General features: G+C 43.7%; 1 protein-coding gene across 3 annotated transcripts in view; it reads right to left on the bottom strand.

Annotated features, from left to right (window-relative positions):
- Positions 1–385: 385 nt before the first annotated feature.
- LOC134340294 (chondroitin sulfate proteoglycan 5-like) overlaps positions 386–15,084 on the bottom strand; it is a 30,138-nt gene continuing 15,439 nt past the window's right edge. For all 3 annotated transcript variants that reach the window (XM_063037356.1, XM_063037357.1, XM_063037358.1), the window contains one exon: positions 386–2,283. In XM_063037356.1, the coding sequence (XP_062893426.1) occupies positions 2,233–2,283 (51 nt within the window). In that variant the 3' untranslated portion in view covers positions 386–2,232. The remainder of the gene's footprint in view (positions 2,284–15,084) is intronic.

The following is a 15,084-nucleotide window of genomic DNA, read 5'->3' as shown; positions in this document are numbered from 1 at the left end:
CATTATGTTAATTCAAAGTCCAACATAAGCCTTTCCGCTCACTTTGATTCAGGGATCCTTGACGCTTGACAGTGTCTGTTTTCCCTCAAGGGCTCACTGCACCTCACTTTGAGATCAATTATTCAGGATTATTTGACTTAATATAAAAGAAACAGACAGGGTGTTGTGAAGTTTATGTAAGTTTGATAATATGATGTGTGATCCTCCTTTAACTGCAGAACATTGCTGAGACACTAGATAAACCAAAGCAGTAATCTTGTTTTAGAAATGTAACGTGCTTTAAGTGTCTGCTTTCTACAAATTCACTGCTTTTTCACTGACAACTTTGAGCAATGTAAAACAATATCAGCACACAATTCAATATTAACAAGTGTATTGCAAAAGAACAATCAAATAATAATGTCATAAAAATGCCAAGACTTCTAGAAAAGTGTGATAGTACTGCACACCACAATGTTCTATAATAACACGGTACTGAATCATAATAAGTTCTGGAAATGGAATAGGACACTTTGCACAGACGAACAGAGACCTTGCAATGTCAGCTCAAACAGCGTGCCCAGTGATTCTGTCACAAATGATCATAAGGCTATTAGACGTAGGAGCAGAATTAGGCTAGTCAGCCCATGAAGTCTGCTCTGCCGTTCAATCATAATTATTTATTTTCACTCTCAATGGCATTCTTCTGCCTTCTCCCTGTAACCTTTGACATCCTTACTAATCAAGAACATATCAACCTCTGCTTTAAATACAGCATACCCAATGTCTTATCCTCCACAGCCAACTGTGGCAATGAGTTCCACAGATTCACCACTTTCTGGCTAAAGAAATTGCTCTTCATCTCTGTTCTAAAGGGACATACTCAAATTCTGAGATTGAGCCCTCTGGTTCTAGACGTTTGCAAATATCCTCTCCACATCCAGAATATTTAGGCCTTTCAATATGTGACATTGGATAAGGTGCCTCACTTTTAAGAATGAGGTGTATGATTCATGGAATACAGCAGTCAGGATAGGTCTTTTCTATTAATTAGGGTGTTAGTCAGTCTGGAGGAGTGTGGACCCTGGAGCAGTGCTGGGTCCAGTCTTTTTCTTGGTATGTATTCTTTATTGTAGGTCCTAGACTAAAGGAAACTAAATAATGGAAGGACTTGAAGGTCTTTGGGAGAGTGCCAGGAAAGTATTTGTAGGACTATGAGGAGAAGGTAGAGGAGGAGAGCAGGTTAAATGTTAAATTGCTCCTACATAGCTGGTAATGATACAGTGGGCTGAATGGCCTCCTCCTGTGCTCTAATTATTCCGTGATTCAGGTGCATCGGATGGATGGGATTTTAAGTGAGGTCATTCAGTTTTGGGGGCAAACATATACTGGAGAATAGGGTCAATGAAAAGAGACTGAGATGATGATGAACAGAGCTCTACAAAAATGCAGGAATACTCAGCAAATCAGGCCACATCCATGTGGAGCAAAACCTTCTGTCAGAACTGGAAAGGGACAAAAGGGGTCTCTGTTTCTCTTCCCACAGATGTGACCTGGCCTGCAGAGTATTTCCAAAAGTTTCTGTTTTTATGTTAGATTTCCAACATCTGCAATTTTACCTGATATTCATAGAAAATGTCACTAACCATTCAAATATCTCAAGTGCAGGTAAGTAAAACTATTAAGTTTAAATTCACACAAAGAATGAGGGAATCATAATCAAGGCCAAAAATTGTCCTTGAGAAGGTAATGGTGATCAATCTTCTTGAATGGCTGCTGTTATTTTGGTGAAGGTGTTCCCACGGGAGTTTTAAAGAGGGAATTGCAGAATTTAGACTCAGTGATGATGAAGGAATGGCAATATGTTCCCGAGTCAGGATGGTGAGCAACTTGAAGGGGAACCTACAGGTGGTGGTGTTCCTATGCATCTGCTACCCTTGCCCTTTTTGATGGTGGAGGTTTCTTGTTTTACAAAATGTGTTGGAATAACCCAGGTAAGTAACGGCCATGGATTTTGTAGGTGGTGCACACTGCAGCCATGGTGTGATGGTGCAAGAGGGAGTGAACATTCAGGTTCTTCACCAAAGAATCCAAAGCCAAAAATCTCTCAAAATTACATTTACAAATATTGATCTATCCCTCCTTCCCTGAGGGGCTACTGAACCATTGCTCTTCATATTTATCTTCCTCATTGGTTGCTGTTCAGTGACTTTAGTTGAATCAGACGCTCACACCCTCATTTGCAAATGTGCTTCAAACTGCTGTCCGTTCTGTTCTCCAAAGGATGCAAGAATTGTAATCAGCCTGCATGAGAGAGACAAGCAGAGTCAGAGGAGCGAGACGCTGGCATTTTCTTTGGGTAGTGAAATCCAAACTTAAACACTGATAGCATACATTGTAAACCTAACACTAGCTATTTAAGGCAGACCACACTTACTTTTGTGCCACCTCCCTAAGTGTGGCCACTCATGCCTTTGGGTTGTCCACACTTTCCCTTTGTGCCCACAACTCAGTGCTGGTTACTCTCACCCTGCCACTCCACGTCGGGGGTCGTTACACTCACCCTATCTCATCCCCTCAGACAGGCCATGCAGGACAGGAGTCACTCTCTGAGTGGTGGTTGGCATATGCCCACCCCCTTGCTACCCCTCACCATTTGATGAAGAAGAATCAGATTTATTATCACTGATATATGTCATGAAATGTGATGCTTTGGGGCAATAGTACAGTGCAGGCATAACAATTACTGTAAGATGTAATAATAATAAATAGTGTAAAAGAAGAAAAGCGAGCTAGTGTTCATGGGGACTTCAAAAAATCTGATGGCTTAAGAAACTGCTCCTAAAACATTGAGTGCAGGTTATTAGGCTCGTGTAGCTCCTCCCCAATGGTGGTAAAGAGAAGAGGGCATGTCCCAAGTGGTGGGGATGATGGATGTCACCTTCTTGAGGCTCCACTTTTTGAAGGTGGTGAGGAGGCTTGTCCCAGTGATGAAGCTGACAGAGTCTACAATCCTCTGCAGCTTCTTGTGATCCTGTGCATTGGGGCCTCCACACCAGGAGGAGATGCAACCAGTCAGAATGTACTCCATGGTACAGCTGTAGAAATTTGCTAGAGTCTTCGGTGACATACCAAATCTCCTCAAACTCCTAATGAAGTAGAGCCACTGGTGTGCCGCCTTTGTGACTGCATTGATATGTTGAGCCCAGGATAGATCCACTGAGATGATATTGATGCTCAGGAACCTGAAGCTGCTCACTCTTTCCACTGTTGAGCAGTCAATGATGACTGGTGTGTGTTCCCTCGACTTCCTCTTCCTAAAGTCTACCAGCAGTTGAGTGCAAAGATTCAGTAGTTGTGGTTAACTGGATTTGAGTCCTGTTGCATAATACACCTGCCTAAAATGTCATCGAGTCCTGACACTGAGTGTGAAAAGTGAGCCCTAGCACCCCTGCCCAATTGTTGAGAGTTATATCAAGAGTTCCAGCATCACGTGCCCTACTGCTGCATGGTTTCACAGCTGAATAGCAGCACTGAAAACTGGGTGTCCTCAGTTCCTCTTCCATAGATCGCATCTCTCCATTCAGCCATAAGTCTCCAGGAGGGGTGGATATTTCTCACTGGTCACTGCACTGTGAGATGGATTTGGTCTCCACAGCTCAGTTTCAGCTATTTCGATAGTCACCAGCAACAAATTACAACCCTACATTTTTAGCCTTGAAGTCATTCATTCAAAGTAGATTTCTGACAGCAAGAGGATTTCATTTCACTGGAGAGAATCATGAGATGATATGAATGGGACTGGGTTATTCAGTACACAAGCCTGCTGCACCATCCAATAAGATCATGGCTGCTCCAAATTTCCCTGAGGTCCCCTTCCCTCATAATTCTTGGTTCTCTTACTGATTAAAAATTGAAATCTCCTTTGAATATGTTGAAGGATTTAGCCTCCATAACTTTCTGGGACAAGTAATTCCATAGATGCAGCTCTCTGGGTGAAGAAGTCTTAGTCTTAAATGGGGACTCCTTGTGCTCAAACAATGCCTTCTGGCCCAAGACTCACCAGAAGGGAAACATCCTCCCAGCACTTACCCCTGTCAATAAGATCATCTCTCATCTTCCCAGTGCTAATAAGTACCAATCTGTTCAAACTTGCCTAACAAGACAATCCCTCCATACCAGGATCATCCTAATGAACTTCCTTTGAACTGCCTCCTGTGGTTGTTTAAATAAGAGGACCAAACCTGCAAACAGTACTTTAGATGTGATCTCACTAGAGTCATGAAAAGTTTTTTACAAGATTTCCTTATTTTTACATTCTATCACCTTTGAAATAAAAGCCAGCAGCCCATTAGCCTTCCTGAATACCTGGTGAGCCCAAATATTTCTGTCCTGCAGCTTTCTACAATCTCTTCCATTTATATTATAATCTTTTTATTATTCTTTCCTCTGTAATGAATAATTTCACATGTTCCCAGTTGCACTCCTGTAGCCTATTAATCTGTCAACATTTCTTTGTATCCTCCTCACAATTAGTCTTCGCACAAAATTTCACATCATCTGAAAATCTTGGCACACAGCATGTAGCCCTTTACTCTAAATCATCAAACATTGTCACGGACAGCACGAGTCCCTGCCCCTCTGATCACTGGTTGCCAAACTGAAAATGAACCCCTTATCCTTACTTGCCCCAGTGAAGGCTGCCAGCTTGCCTTGAGGTTGTCAGCAACAGATCTGTATGAGAGGCCTGGAGAGTGTAAGTGCTCCTGTGGTTATGGCAGGGGTGAGGATGTAGAACAGGCCACAACTGTAAAGCTGCTGGGAAAAAAGTACTGTCAGGCTAACGAGGATTAGTCAGCTATTAATCTCATCAAAAAACTGAATCTTTCTGAATCTTTGACATTCAGAAACATTTAAAATGTTTCATGTTCAACTTAAAATCAAACAATTAATGATGAACAATTTAGTATAACAAACACAAAAAGTACATTTGAAATCACTGAATTAAGAACATTCATGCACACACGGAATACTGTGATCCCTCCCAACTTGCCTGTCTATTCCCTGGAGCAACTGCTGAAGAGTTCTTGCAACTCTGAGCTCCACATCTGGGCTGCAGGAGGGCTCCAATGCTGGAGCAAATCTAGAAAATACTTAACATTTGGGAACATAGATGCAAGGACGCTGGAGATGAGGACATTCACTGCCAGCAGTCCCTACAACATCTGGGAGATTGCTGTGCAGAAATTGCCTGCTGCATTTCCTATTTCACTACAGTGGTCTTACTTTAATAACTGCTGTAAGTCAGTAGAGGTGTCCTGAAAGTGATATGAAAGGTATTGTTTTAAAAAGTCTTTCCTTCATCATTGAAAAATGAGAATAGACTGTACCACATCTCAGGAAATACCTCTTCGGCCCACCATGATGCCAATCCAAAATAATTCCATTGACCCGCACATGGTAACTTGATGGTCAGCAAAAACTCGAAAACCAAAGGAATCTGTGTGGTTTGATTCTCCAGAAACCCTGAATTGTCTGTGCAATGCTCTGGGAAGCCTTCTGGATATGAAAAGTGTTGCAAATCCTTGTTTTTGGCTGTTTTTGCTTTTAAACAGTTTCATTGTGATCCTGATACTTAAAATTAAATATGACTGTCATTATTATGAATAAGATTAATTCTGAAAAGTGAAATGTAATTTTGACCTGGTTCAGATTATTGTGCGAAAGCAAAATAATAGAAACATAGAAAACCTACAGCACAATACAGGTCTTTCAGCCCACAATACTGTGCCGAACATGTACTTACTTCAGAAATTACCTAGGGTTACCCATAGCCCTCTATTTTTCTAAGCTCCATGTACCTATCCAGGAGTCTCTTAAAAGACCCTATCGTATCCGCCTCCACCACCGTCACCAGCAGCCCATTCCACGCACTCACCATTCTCTACATAAAAAAACTTACCCCTGACATCTCCTCTGTACCTGCTTCCAAGCACCTTAAAACTGTGCCCTCTGATATTAGCCATTTCAGCCCTGGGAAAAAGCCTCTGACTATCCACATGATCAATGCCTCTCATCATCTTATGCACCTCTGTCAGGTCACCTCTTATCCTCCGTCACTCCAAGGAGTAAAGGCCGAGTTCACTCAACTTAATCTCATAAGGCATGCTCCCCAGTCCAGGCAATGTCCTTGTAAATCTCCTCTGCACCCTTTCTATAGTTTCCACATCCTCCCTGTAGTGAGGCGACCAAAATTGAGCACAGTACCCCAAGTGGGGTCTGACCAGGGTCCTATATAGCTGCAACATTACCGCTCGGCCCTTAAACTGAATCCCACAGCTGATGAAGGCCAATGTGCTGTATGCCTTCTTAACCACCCAGTCAACCTGCGCAGCAGCTTTGAGTGTCCAATGGACTCAGACCCAAAGATCCCTCTGATCCCCCACACTGCCAAGAGTCTTACCATTAATACTATATTCTGCCATCATATTTGACCTATCAAAATGAACCACCTCACACTTATCTGGGTTGAACTCCATCTGCCACTTCTCAGCCCAGTTTTGCATCATATCGATGTCCCGCTGTAACCTTTGACAGCTCTCCACACTATCCATAACACCCCCAACCTTTGCATCATCAGCAGATTTATTAACCCATCCCTCCACTTCCTGATCCAGGTCATTTATAAAAATCACGAAGAAAAGGGGTCCCAGAACAGATCCCTGAGGCACACCACTGGTCACTGGCCTCCATGCAGAATATGACCCGTCTACAACCACTCTTTGCCTTCTGTGAGCAAGCCAGTTCCGGATCCACAGAGCAATGTCCCCTTAGATCTCATGCCTCCTTACTTTCTTAATAAGCCTTGCAATAATGCAGATGGTGGAAGTATGAAACAAAATGCTGGAAATACTCAACAGGTCAGGAAAGATCTTTAGGGAGAGAAACAAAAAGGGTCAGTGTTTCGGGAGTAAATCATTGTGATCTGTTGTAGTTAAAGCATATCAGAACCATGTAGCTTTGCAGGTACGGTTTTTTTCCAAGTGATAAGGACCATTGTGAGATAGTAAGTCACTCACCACTCCAGAAATAAGGTTTGGCTATTTTCTTTCCTGAGCCTGGTGTAAGTTGTCCATGCAATTTGCAAATCCGGCAGGAAGTAATATGTCACAGAGCAGGTGGACCAACACTATGTCAAAGTAAGTGTTAGCTGCCAAGGCATTCTTGTGGGAACCACGTGAAGACATGAATGAGATGGTAGTGTAGGGACTGAGGGAGGGGCTTGACAGCAGAGATGGTGGGACAGAGCTGAGGGTTGAGTCTGCTTTGGGCGAAGCCTAAGATTTCGTTTTAGGGCCGGGGGTGAGGAGTTTCTAACAAGCAGAGAGTGACGTACCTACTCTGGCCCAGATTGTCTCTTCTATTGATATCACCAAAGGCACCAGCTGGGGCTGACAGAATGCTGGGGGACAAGATACAAAGTGCATACAGTCCCCTATTCAGGATTTTGCAGAATCACTCAGCCCTGAGTCCAGGAGTGGTACAGGAGGGCTGGTGCTCTGTACCAGAGGTCCAGCCCATTCCGTGCCCCCACACTGCAGTACTGTCATTCAGCAGTTGCCGTCTGTGCACTCAAGCTCATTGCCCAGGATTTAGCAAGTTTCTTGATGAGGACAGTTTGTTTCACTTGACCATCTGAATTGGATAGGACCTCATCTGAAGGGACAGTCATTGAAGTCAGTCCGGATTAGAAGCACAATTCTTTGAATAGATTTCAGACTCAGCCTGCCAAATAACCATAAATATACAAGCCCAGTGTGTTCTTTTTCTTTCTTGCACTGATGTCTTGATTTGCGCAATTTTTATTGTCCTCTTCTCTGCCTTGTCTGTATAATTTATGTATAATTTATGTTCTATGTCCACCACAGTTCGTGAGGAGATGTTGGATTGTGCATAATTAGACAGTTGGCAAGGGCCAATAAAAATAAATTAAATTTAAGCCGAGTGGCCATTGTGTGATAGAGCCAATGTTAGAGTGAGGAGTTCAGGCTTTAGCTCATCGAGGTTTCGGTGAGGAGAGGTGAAGCTGTAGGTAGATTCTTTAGTTTAAAAGAAACAAAAGCAGTGCAGATGTCAGGCAGGATAGTGGAATACTCCTCAGTTGGGATGTGGGAAGGCAGGGAGACCTCCAGTGTCCCTGACGACGACACTTGCAAGAAGTGCGTCCAACTGTAGCTTCTTTCTGATGATGTTAAGGAATTGGAGCTGGAACTGGATGAACTCTGGATCATTTGGAAGGCTGAAGGGGTGATAGATAGGACATACAGGGAAGTAGTTGCATCTAAGGTGCAGGACACAGGTAACCAGAGGACCATCAGAATGGGTAAAGCAGATAGGCAGCTAGTGCAGAGTATCCCTGTGGCCATTCCCCGCAACCACAGGTATCCCACTTTGGATAATGTTGGGGGGCATGACCTAGGAGAGGAAAGTTACAGAAGTCAGGTCTCTGGCACTAAGTCTGGTTTTTCAAAAGGGAAGGGGGAAGAGACGCAAGCTGTAGTGATAGGGGATTTATTTGTTAGAGGAGCAGTCAGGGGGTTCTGTGGACGAGAATGAGATTCCCTGATAGGTGCCAGGGTCCGGGGTATCTCAGATCGAGTCCACAGCATTCTTAAATGGAAGGGTGATCAGCCTGAGGTCATGGTCAATGTCGGTATCAATGACCTGGGTGGGGTGGAGGGGCGGTGGGGAGGGGGGGGGGGTTACAAGGTTCTGCAAAGTGAGTTTAGGGAGTTAGGTGCTAAGTTAAAGGACAGGACTTCCTATCTATGCCATGTGCTAGTGAGGCCAGAAATAGGAAGATTAATAGGAAGATCTGACAGTTTAACATGTGGCTAAGGAGATGGTGTAGTAGGGAAGGCTTCAAATTTTTGGATCATCAGTCTCTCTTCCAGGGAAGGTGAGAGCTGTACAGGAGGGATGGTTTACACCTGAACTGGAGGGGGACTGATACCCTAGTGGGAAAGTTTGCTGGTGCTGCATGGGGTGGTGGTTAAACTAGAGTTGCAGGGGGATGGGAACCAGAGTGCCAAAACAGTTAGTGGAGAGGTTATGAAGGCAGATGTTGGTAAGACCTCAGACAAAGTCAGGAATCAAAAGATAGAGTCTGGTGGGACTAATGTTCTGAGTAAATTATATTTCAATGCAAGAAGTGTTGTAGGAAATGCAGATGAGCTTAGGGCATGGGTCAGCAACTAGAATTATGACATTGTAGCCATTAGTGAGACTGGGTTGCAGGATGGGGCAGGACTGGCAGCTCAATGTTCCAGGGTTCTGTTACTGTAGACGCAACAGAGCGGGAGAGATTGAAGTGGGAGGGGTGGCATTACTAGTCAGGGAAATGGCATGGTAGTGCTCAACCAGGACAGACTGGAGAGGTTGCATTCTGAGGAATAAGAAAGGGTTGATCACGTTACTGGGATTATATTACAGACCACCCAACAGTCCGTGGGATTTAGTAGAGCAAATTTGTAGAGAGATTGTAGATTATTCCAAGAAACATAAGGTTGTGATAGTAGGTGATTTTAACTTTCTACATATTGACTGGGACTCCCATACTGTAAAAGGATTGGATGTGAAAGAGTTTGTCAAATGTGTTCAGGAAATTTCCTTCGCCAGTATATGGAAATCTCAACTGGAGAGTGTGATACTTAATCTGCTGTCAGGGAATGAGACAGTGCAGGTGGCAAAAGCTTGTTCGGGGAACATTTTGCATCCAGTGACCACAATGCCGTTAGTTGAAAAGTAAATATGCAAAAAGATAGGTCTGGTCCTCGGGTTGAGATTCTAAATTGGAGAAAGGCCAATTTTGATGGTATCAAAAAGGATCTGGCAAGTATGGATTGGGACAGATCGTTTCCTGACAAAGATGTACTCTGTAAATGGGAGGCCTTCAAAAGTGAAATTTTGTGAGTACAAAGTTTGCATTTTCCTGTCAGAGTAAAAGACAAGGATAGCAGGTTTAGGGAACCTTGGTTTTCAAAAGATAGTGAGTTCCTGGTTAAGAAAGAAAAGGAGCTGCATTGCAGGTATGGGCAAGTGAGGCACTTGAGAAGTATAAGAAATGCAAGAGAATACTTAAGTCAGAAATCAGAGGGCTAAAAGGAGGCATGAGGTTGCTCTAGCTGACAAGATGAAGGAGAAGCCTATAGAAATGGGGCAAAGCAGCAGCGAAGCCATGGACTGTGTACAGATTACAGAGGAGGAGGTGTTTGCTGTCTTAAGCACAAAGCTGTGCCTAACATGTCCTTACCTTAAATATTACCCAGGGTTACCCATAGCCCTCTATTTTTCTGAGCTCCATGTACCTGTCCAGGAGTCTGTTAAAAGACCCTATCGTATCCGCCTCCACCACAGTCGCCAGCAGCCCATTCCACGCACTCAGAGAGGGAGGGAGGGAGGGAGAGGGAGAGAGAGAAAGAAAAAAAAACTGGCAGCCCCTTCCCCACACACTCACCACTGTCTGCATCAAAACTTACTCCTGACATCTCCTCTGTACCTACTTCCAAGCACCTTAAAACGGTGCCCTCTCATGTTAGCCATTGCAGCCCTAGGAAAAAGCCTCTGACTATCCACGTAATCAATGCATCTCATCATCTTATACACTTTAAAGTAATTGGAAGGTATTCTAAGGGAGCAGATATGTAAGCATTTGGATAGACAGAGACTGGTGAGGGATAGGCAACATGATAGGTTGTGTCTAATCAACCTTATACAGCTTATTGAGGAAGTTACCAGGAAAATTGATGAAGAAAAGGCAGTGGATGTTGTCTACATGGACTTCAGCAAGGCACTTAACAGGGGAGGTTGGTCAAAAAGGTTCAGTCACTTGGCATTCAAGATGAGGTAATAAATTGGATTAAGCATTGGTTTTGTGGGAGAAGCCAGAGGGTTGCCTCTCTGACTGGAGGCCTGTGGCTTGTGGAGTGCCACAGGAATCGGTGCTGGGTCCGTCGTTGTTTGTCGTCTATAACAGTGGTCTGGATGGTAATGTGGTAAACTGATTAGCATATTTGTGGATGACACCAAGATTGGGAGTGTAGCAGACAGTGAGGAAGACTATCACAGCTTGCAGTAGGATCTGGACTAGCTGGAAAAATGGGCTGAAAAATGGCAGATGGAATTTAATGCAGACAAGTGTGACTTTTGACACATTGGGAGGACTAACCAGGGTAGGCCTTACACAGTGAGCAGCAGGGCACTGAGGAGCTTGGTAGAACAGAGGGATCTGGTTATACAGGTCCATAATTCATTGAAAGTGGTGTCGCAGGTAGATATGGTCGTAAAGAAAGCTTTTGGCACTTTGGCTTCATAAATCAAAGTATTGAGTACAAGAGTTGGGATGTTATGTTGAAGTTGTATAAAGATGTTGGTAAGGCCTAATTTGGAGTATTGTGTGCAGTTTTAGTCACCTATCTATAGGAAAGATGAGAATAAGATTAGAGGAGTACAGGCAAAATTTTCAAGAATATTGCCAGGACTTGCTTGAGGACTAGAGTTATAGGGAAAGGTTGAATAGGTTAGGATTTTATTTCCTAAAGCATAGAAAATTGAGTGGAGATTTGATAGAGGTGTATAAAGTTATGAAGGGGTATAGATAGGGTAAATGCATGCAGGGATTTTCACTGAAGTTGGGTAAAACTAAAACTAGAGGTCATGGGTTAAAGGTGAAAGGTGAAATGTTTAAAGGGAGCCTGAGGGAGAACATCTTCACTCAGAGGGTGGTGAGAGTGTGGAATGAGCTGCCAGCGCAAATGGTGGATGCGATTTCAATTTCAACATTTAAGAGAAAGTTGGACAGGTACATGGATGGGAGGGGTATGGAGGGATATGGTCCCGGTGCAGGTCGATGGGAGTAGTCAGTGCAGACTAGATAGACCAAAGGGCCTATTTCTGTGCTATAGTGTTCTATGGCTCTATGACTATGTGTTGTCTGAAACTATGTGCTACCAGCAAGTACTTCATTGCCCCTGTACCTCACCATGTTAATAAACTCATCTTAGATTTGACTTGAGAAACTGGAGGACAGACATTTCTTCTTCCTTCTGATTCAGTTTACTCACTTCTCCTCTGAGGCGACGATCTATGTTGGGACAGTATAAATGTACAGGAACAGAGTCCAGAGCTGTATGCCTTGAAATATTGCAATGTAACAGGAAGAAGGAGCAGAATTATACTAAAAAATCATAAAATACAAAGCAAGGAAGTTAAAGCTGTTCTATAACTCTTGATAGAGACATGAGCTTTGGAATTATAATGCCCAGAGCTGAATCTATTTCTGTGCATTACATTTAATGAAGAAACAATGAGAGGACATGACACATTCATTGGAATGGCACTAGGGATGACTGGCTTCAATTGCGCAGAGGTTCGAGATATCAAGGCTGTTGAAACAGATAAAATATGTTGATATATATTTAAGCCAATCAAGCTTGAAAGTGTACGGAGGTTCTTCTTTGTATGTTAAATTTTAAATGGCTTCTTTGTTATGTTAGTCTTTTAAACTGCTGCGTATGTGGATTAAAATGGCTTCTATGTTATGTTAAATGCTGAGAAAGTCTGTAGCTAGACATTTGCTTGGGTTAATACAGATAGCAGGGTGCTATTGGCCAATGGGTGTTCATGTTATCATTTCTTGGGGTGATAATGCTGTCACATATGACTGGGAACGGGGGTTTTTGGCAGGGAGTCGGAGGAGAGATGGAGAGGACGACAGACATGTGGGAAGGCTGTGGTCGATCACGCCGGGTGGTCCCGAGCCGCGAGTCGACAGAATCCAGCTGGTCGCCAGGAATTTCTGAGCTCCAACTTGTGAACGAAGAACTTGGACTTTGATAAGTCTGGCACCCTTTTTTCCATTCCTTCTTTGTCTGTATTGAACTTATATTAATTTCATAGACTTAGTAATATCTATAAAGTGTATTTGGTAAAACGTACTGTGTGTGCCGGCTGATGATTGATGTTTGGAACTGATTTGGGTGGCAGTGGTACAGCAACCGACCCAGCTGGAGGCATCCAGGCGGGCGCCGGGCAGGATTTCCCCCAGATATATACGAGCCAATATAGCAGAGCCTTACAAAAGAGTGCGGAGAAGATTTACACGGATGTTGCCAGGACTTGAGGACCTGAGGTACAGGGAAGGGTTGAACAGTTTAAGCCTTTATTCTCCGGAGCGCAGGAGAATAAGGGGAGGTTTGATAGAGAATACACAAAATTATGAAGTGTACAGCTAATGTGAGTGCTTGCAGTCTTTCTCCCCCTCAGGTTGAGTTAGACTAGAACTAGAGGTAATATATTTAGTGTGGAAAGGTGAAATATTTAAAGTAAGTTTGAGAGGGAACTTCTTCAGTCAGAGGATGGTGTGTGTATGGATTGAGTTGCCATCAGATGTGGTAGGTGAGGGTTTAATTGTAATATTTAAGAGAAGTTTGGATAGGATGAAAAAGGTATGGGGGGGGAGGTTATGGTTCAGAAGCAGGTAGGTGGGACTAGTTAGAAGACCAGGCTGGCATGGACTAGATGGGCTAAAAGGCCTGCTTCTGTGCTGCAGTACTCTATGATTTGATGACTACAAGCATAAATGGTTTTGATGGAATAAACAGGAAGAAACCATCTTTGCTGGAAGAATGGTCAGAACATGCTAGCAGCAGATGAGGAGCAGTTTAGATTAGATAGATTGACGAAATTAGTCCCCACAACATTATATGTTTCACTTTTCAATAACGAATCCCATCTCCTTTTGAAAGTTATGATTGCATCTTCTTCCACTGCCTCTTTAGGCACCGCATTCGAGCTCAAGTGACTCATCATGTAGAAAATAAAATTCTCCTATCGCCACTCCAATAGATTCGCCAATTATTTAAAAGCTGTGTTGTCTAATTAGCAATGTCGTGCCCCCTCCCTGTTACTGGGAACACTTTCACCTGAAAATGATAGAACATCTGTTCATCACTTGCGATGTCAAGGTTATTCTGCAGGAACCACTTTGCTTGTAGAATTTGGCTGCTGCATAGTAGGCGTCAGGTGAGAAGGATATGGTTAGGATGTGTTTCTCTGCTTCACAAGGGAGCATTTTTACATGGTGCTCCAATTGCCTGTTTGTGTGATTTAGAGAAGGGTGCACCCTGGGACTTGGTTGGTGGGGGCATTGCCATTTCTCCACCTTTACCTCTGTGCTTATGGCTGCTTCGGTGCTACTGCCACTGGGAGCTGGAGGTAGATGTCAGAGGCACGGCAGTCACTCTACAGGAGTGTACAGACTACACTGTACAGTCTCTTATCTACAGACGCCACCTCTACACCATACTGAGGAAGACAGACCAATGGACCCACGTTCTCCAGAGTCTGTGAGAGGGATTGGTGGTCACTGCCAACGGGCTCCCAACCACAGCCCCATGCCTGTGCTGTTCTGTCCTGACACCACGAGGGCACTATCGGTGTGAACTTGCTGACCCAGTGATGGTCCTGGCACTGGTAGTTTGGCTGCACCATGTCCACAGTTCACTGTGCACTGCAGCGTTAGGAAGGTACTGATGCTTTCTACACAGGGGAAAGGGAACTTGCCTCTATTCTTCCAGCAGAGTCTCCTCAGTCACCTGCAGGTAAACACACTGAGAGAATGGCATAGACCTCACCTCACTCCCTGAGCCTGCCTCTCATGGTTGACATGGAAGAGAAATTTCCAATAAACATTTGTTTAAGGCTGACCCCACTTACCTTGTACAACTATCTCAGACAGTTCTGGGAGTAAACTGTTTGGGGTCCAGCTTGAACTGTTGGGGTCCCTGAAAATGGCCACACAAGTCAACAGGGTGGGGAAAAAAGGCATATGACATGCTTGCCTTGATAGTTGAGACAGAGGGTACTAGTATTCAGCAATTATGTTACAGCTTTATTAAACTCTGGTTAAGCCATATCTGAAGTATTACATTGTATTCTGGTCTCCCTATTACAGGAAGGATATGGAGGCTTTATAAGACCATAAAACATAGGAGTAGAATTAGGCTATTTTGCCCATCGAGTCTGCTGCGTCATTCAATCTACTGT

This window comes from Mobula hypostoma, chromosome X1, assembly GCF_963921235.1.
Source record: "Mobula hypostoma chromosome X1, sMobHyp1.1, whole genome shotgun sequence".
NCBI classification, from domain to species: Eukaryota; Metazoa; Chordata; class Chondrichthyes; order Myliobatiformes; family Myliobatidae; genus Mobula; species Mobula hypostoma.
The sequence above is the reverse complement of the archived record's forward strand: the minus strand, read 5'-3'. Positions and strand labels throughout refer to the sequence as shown.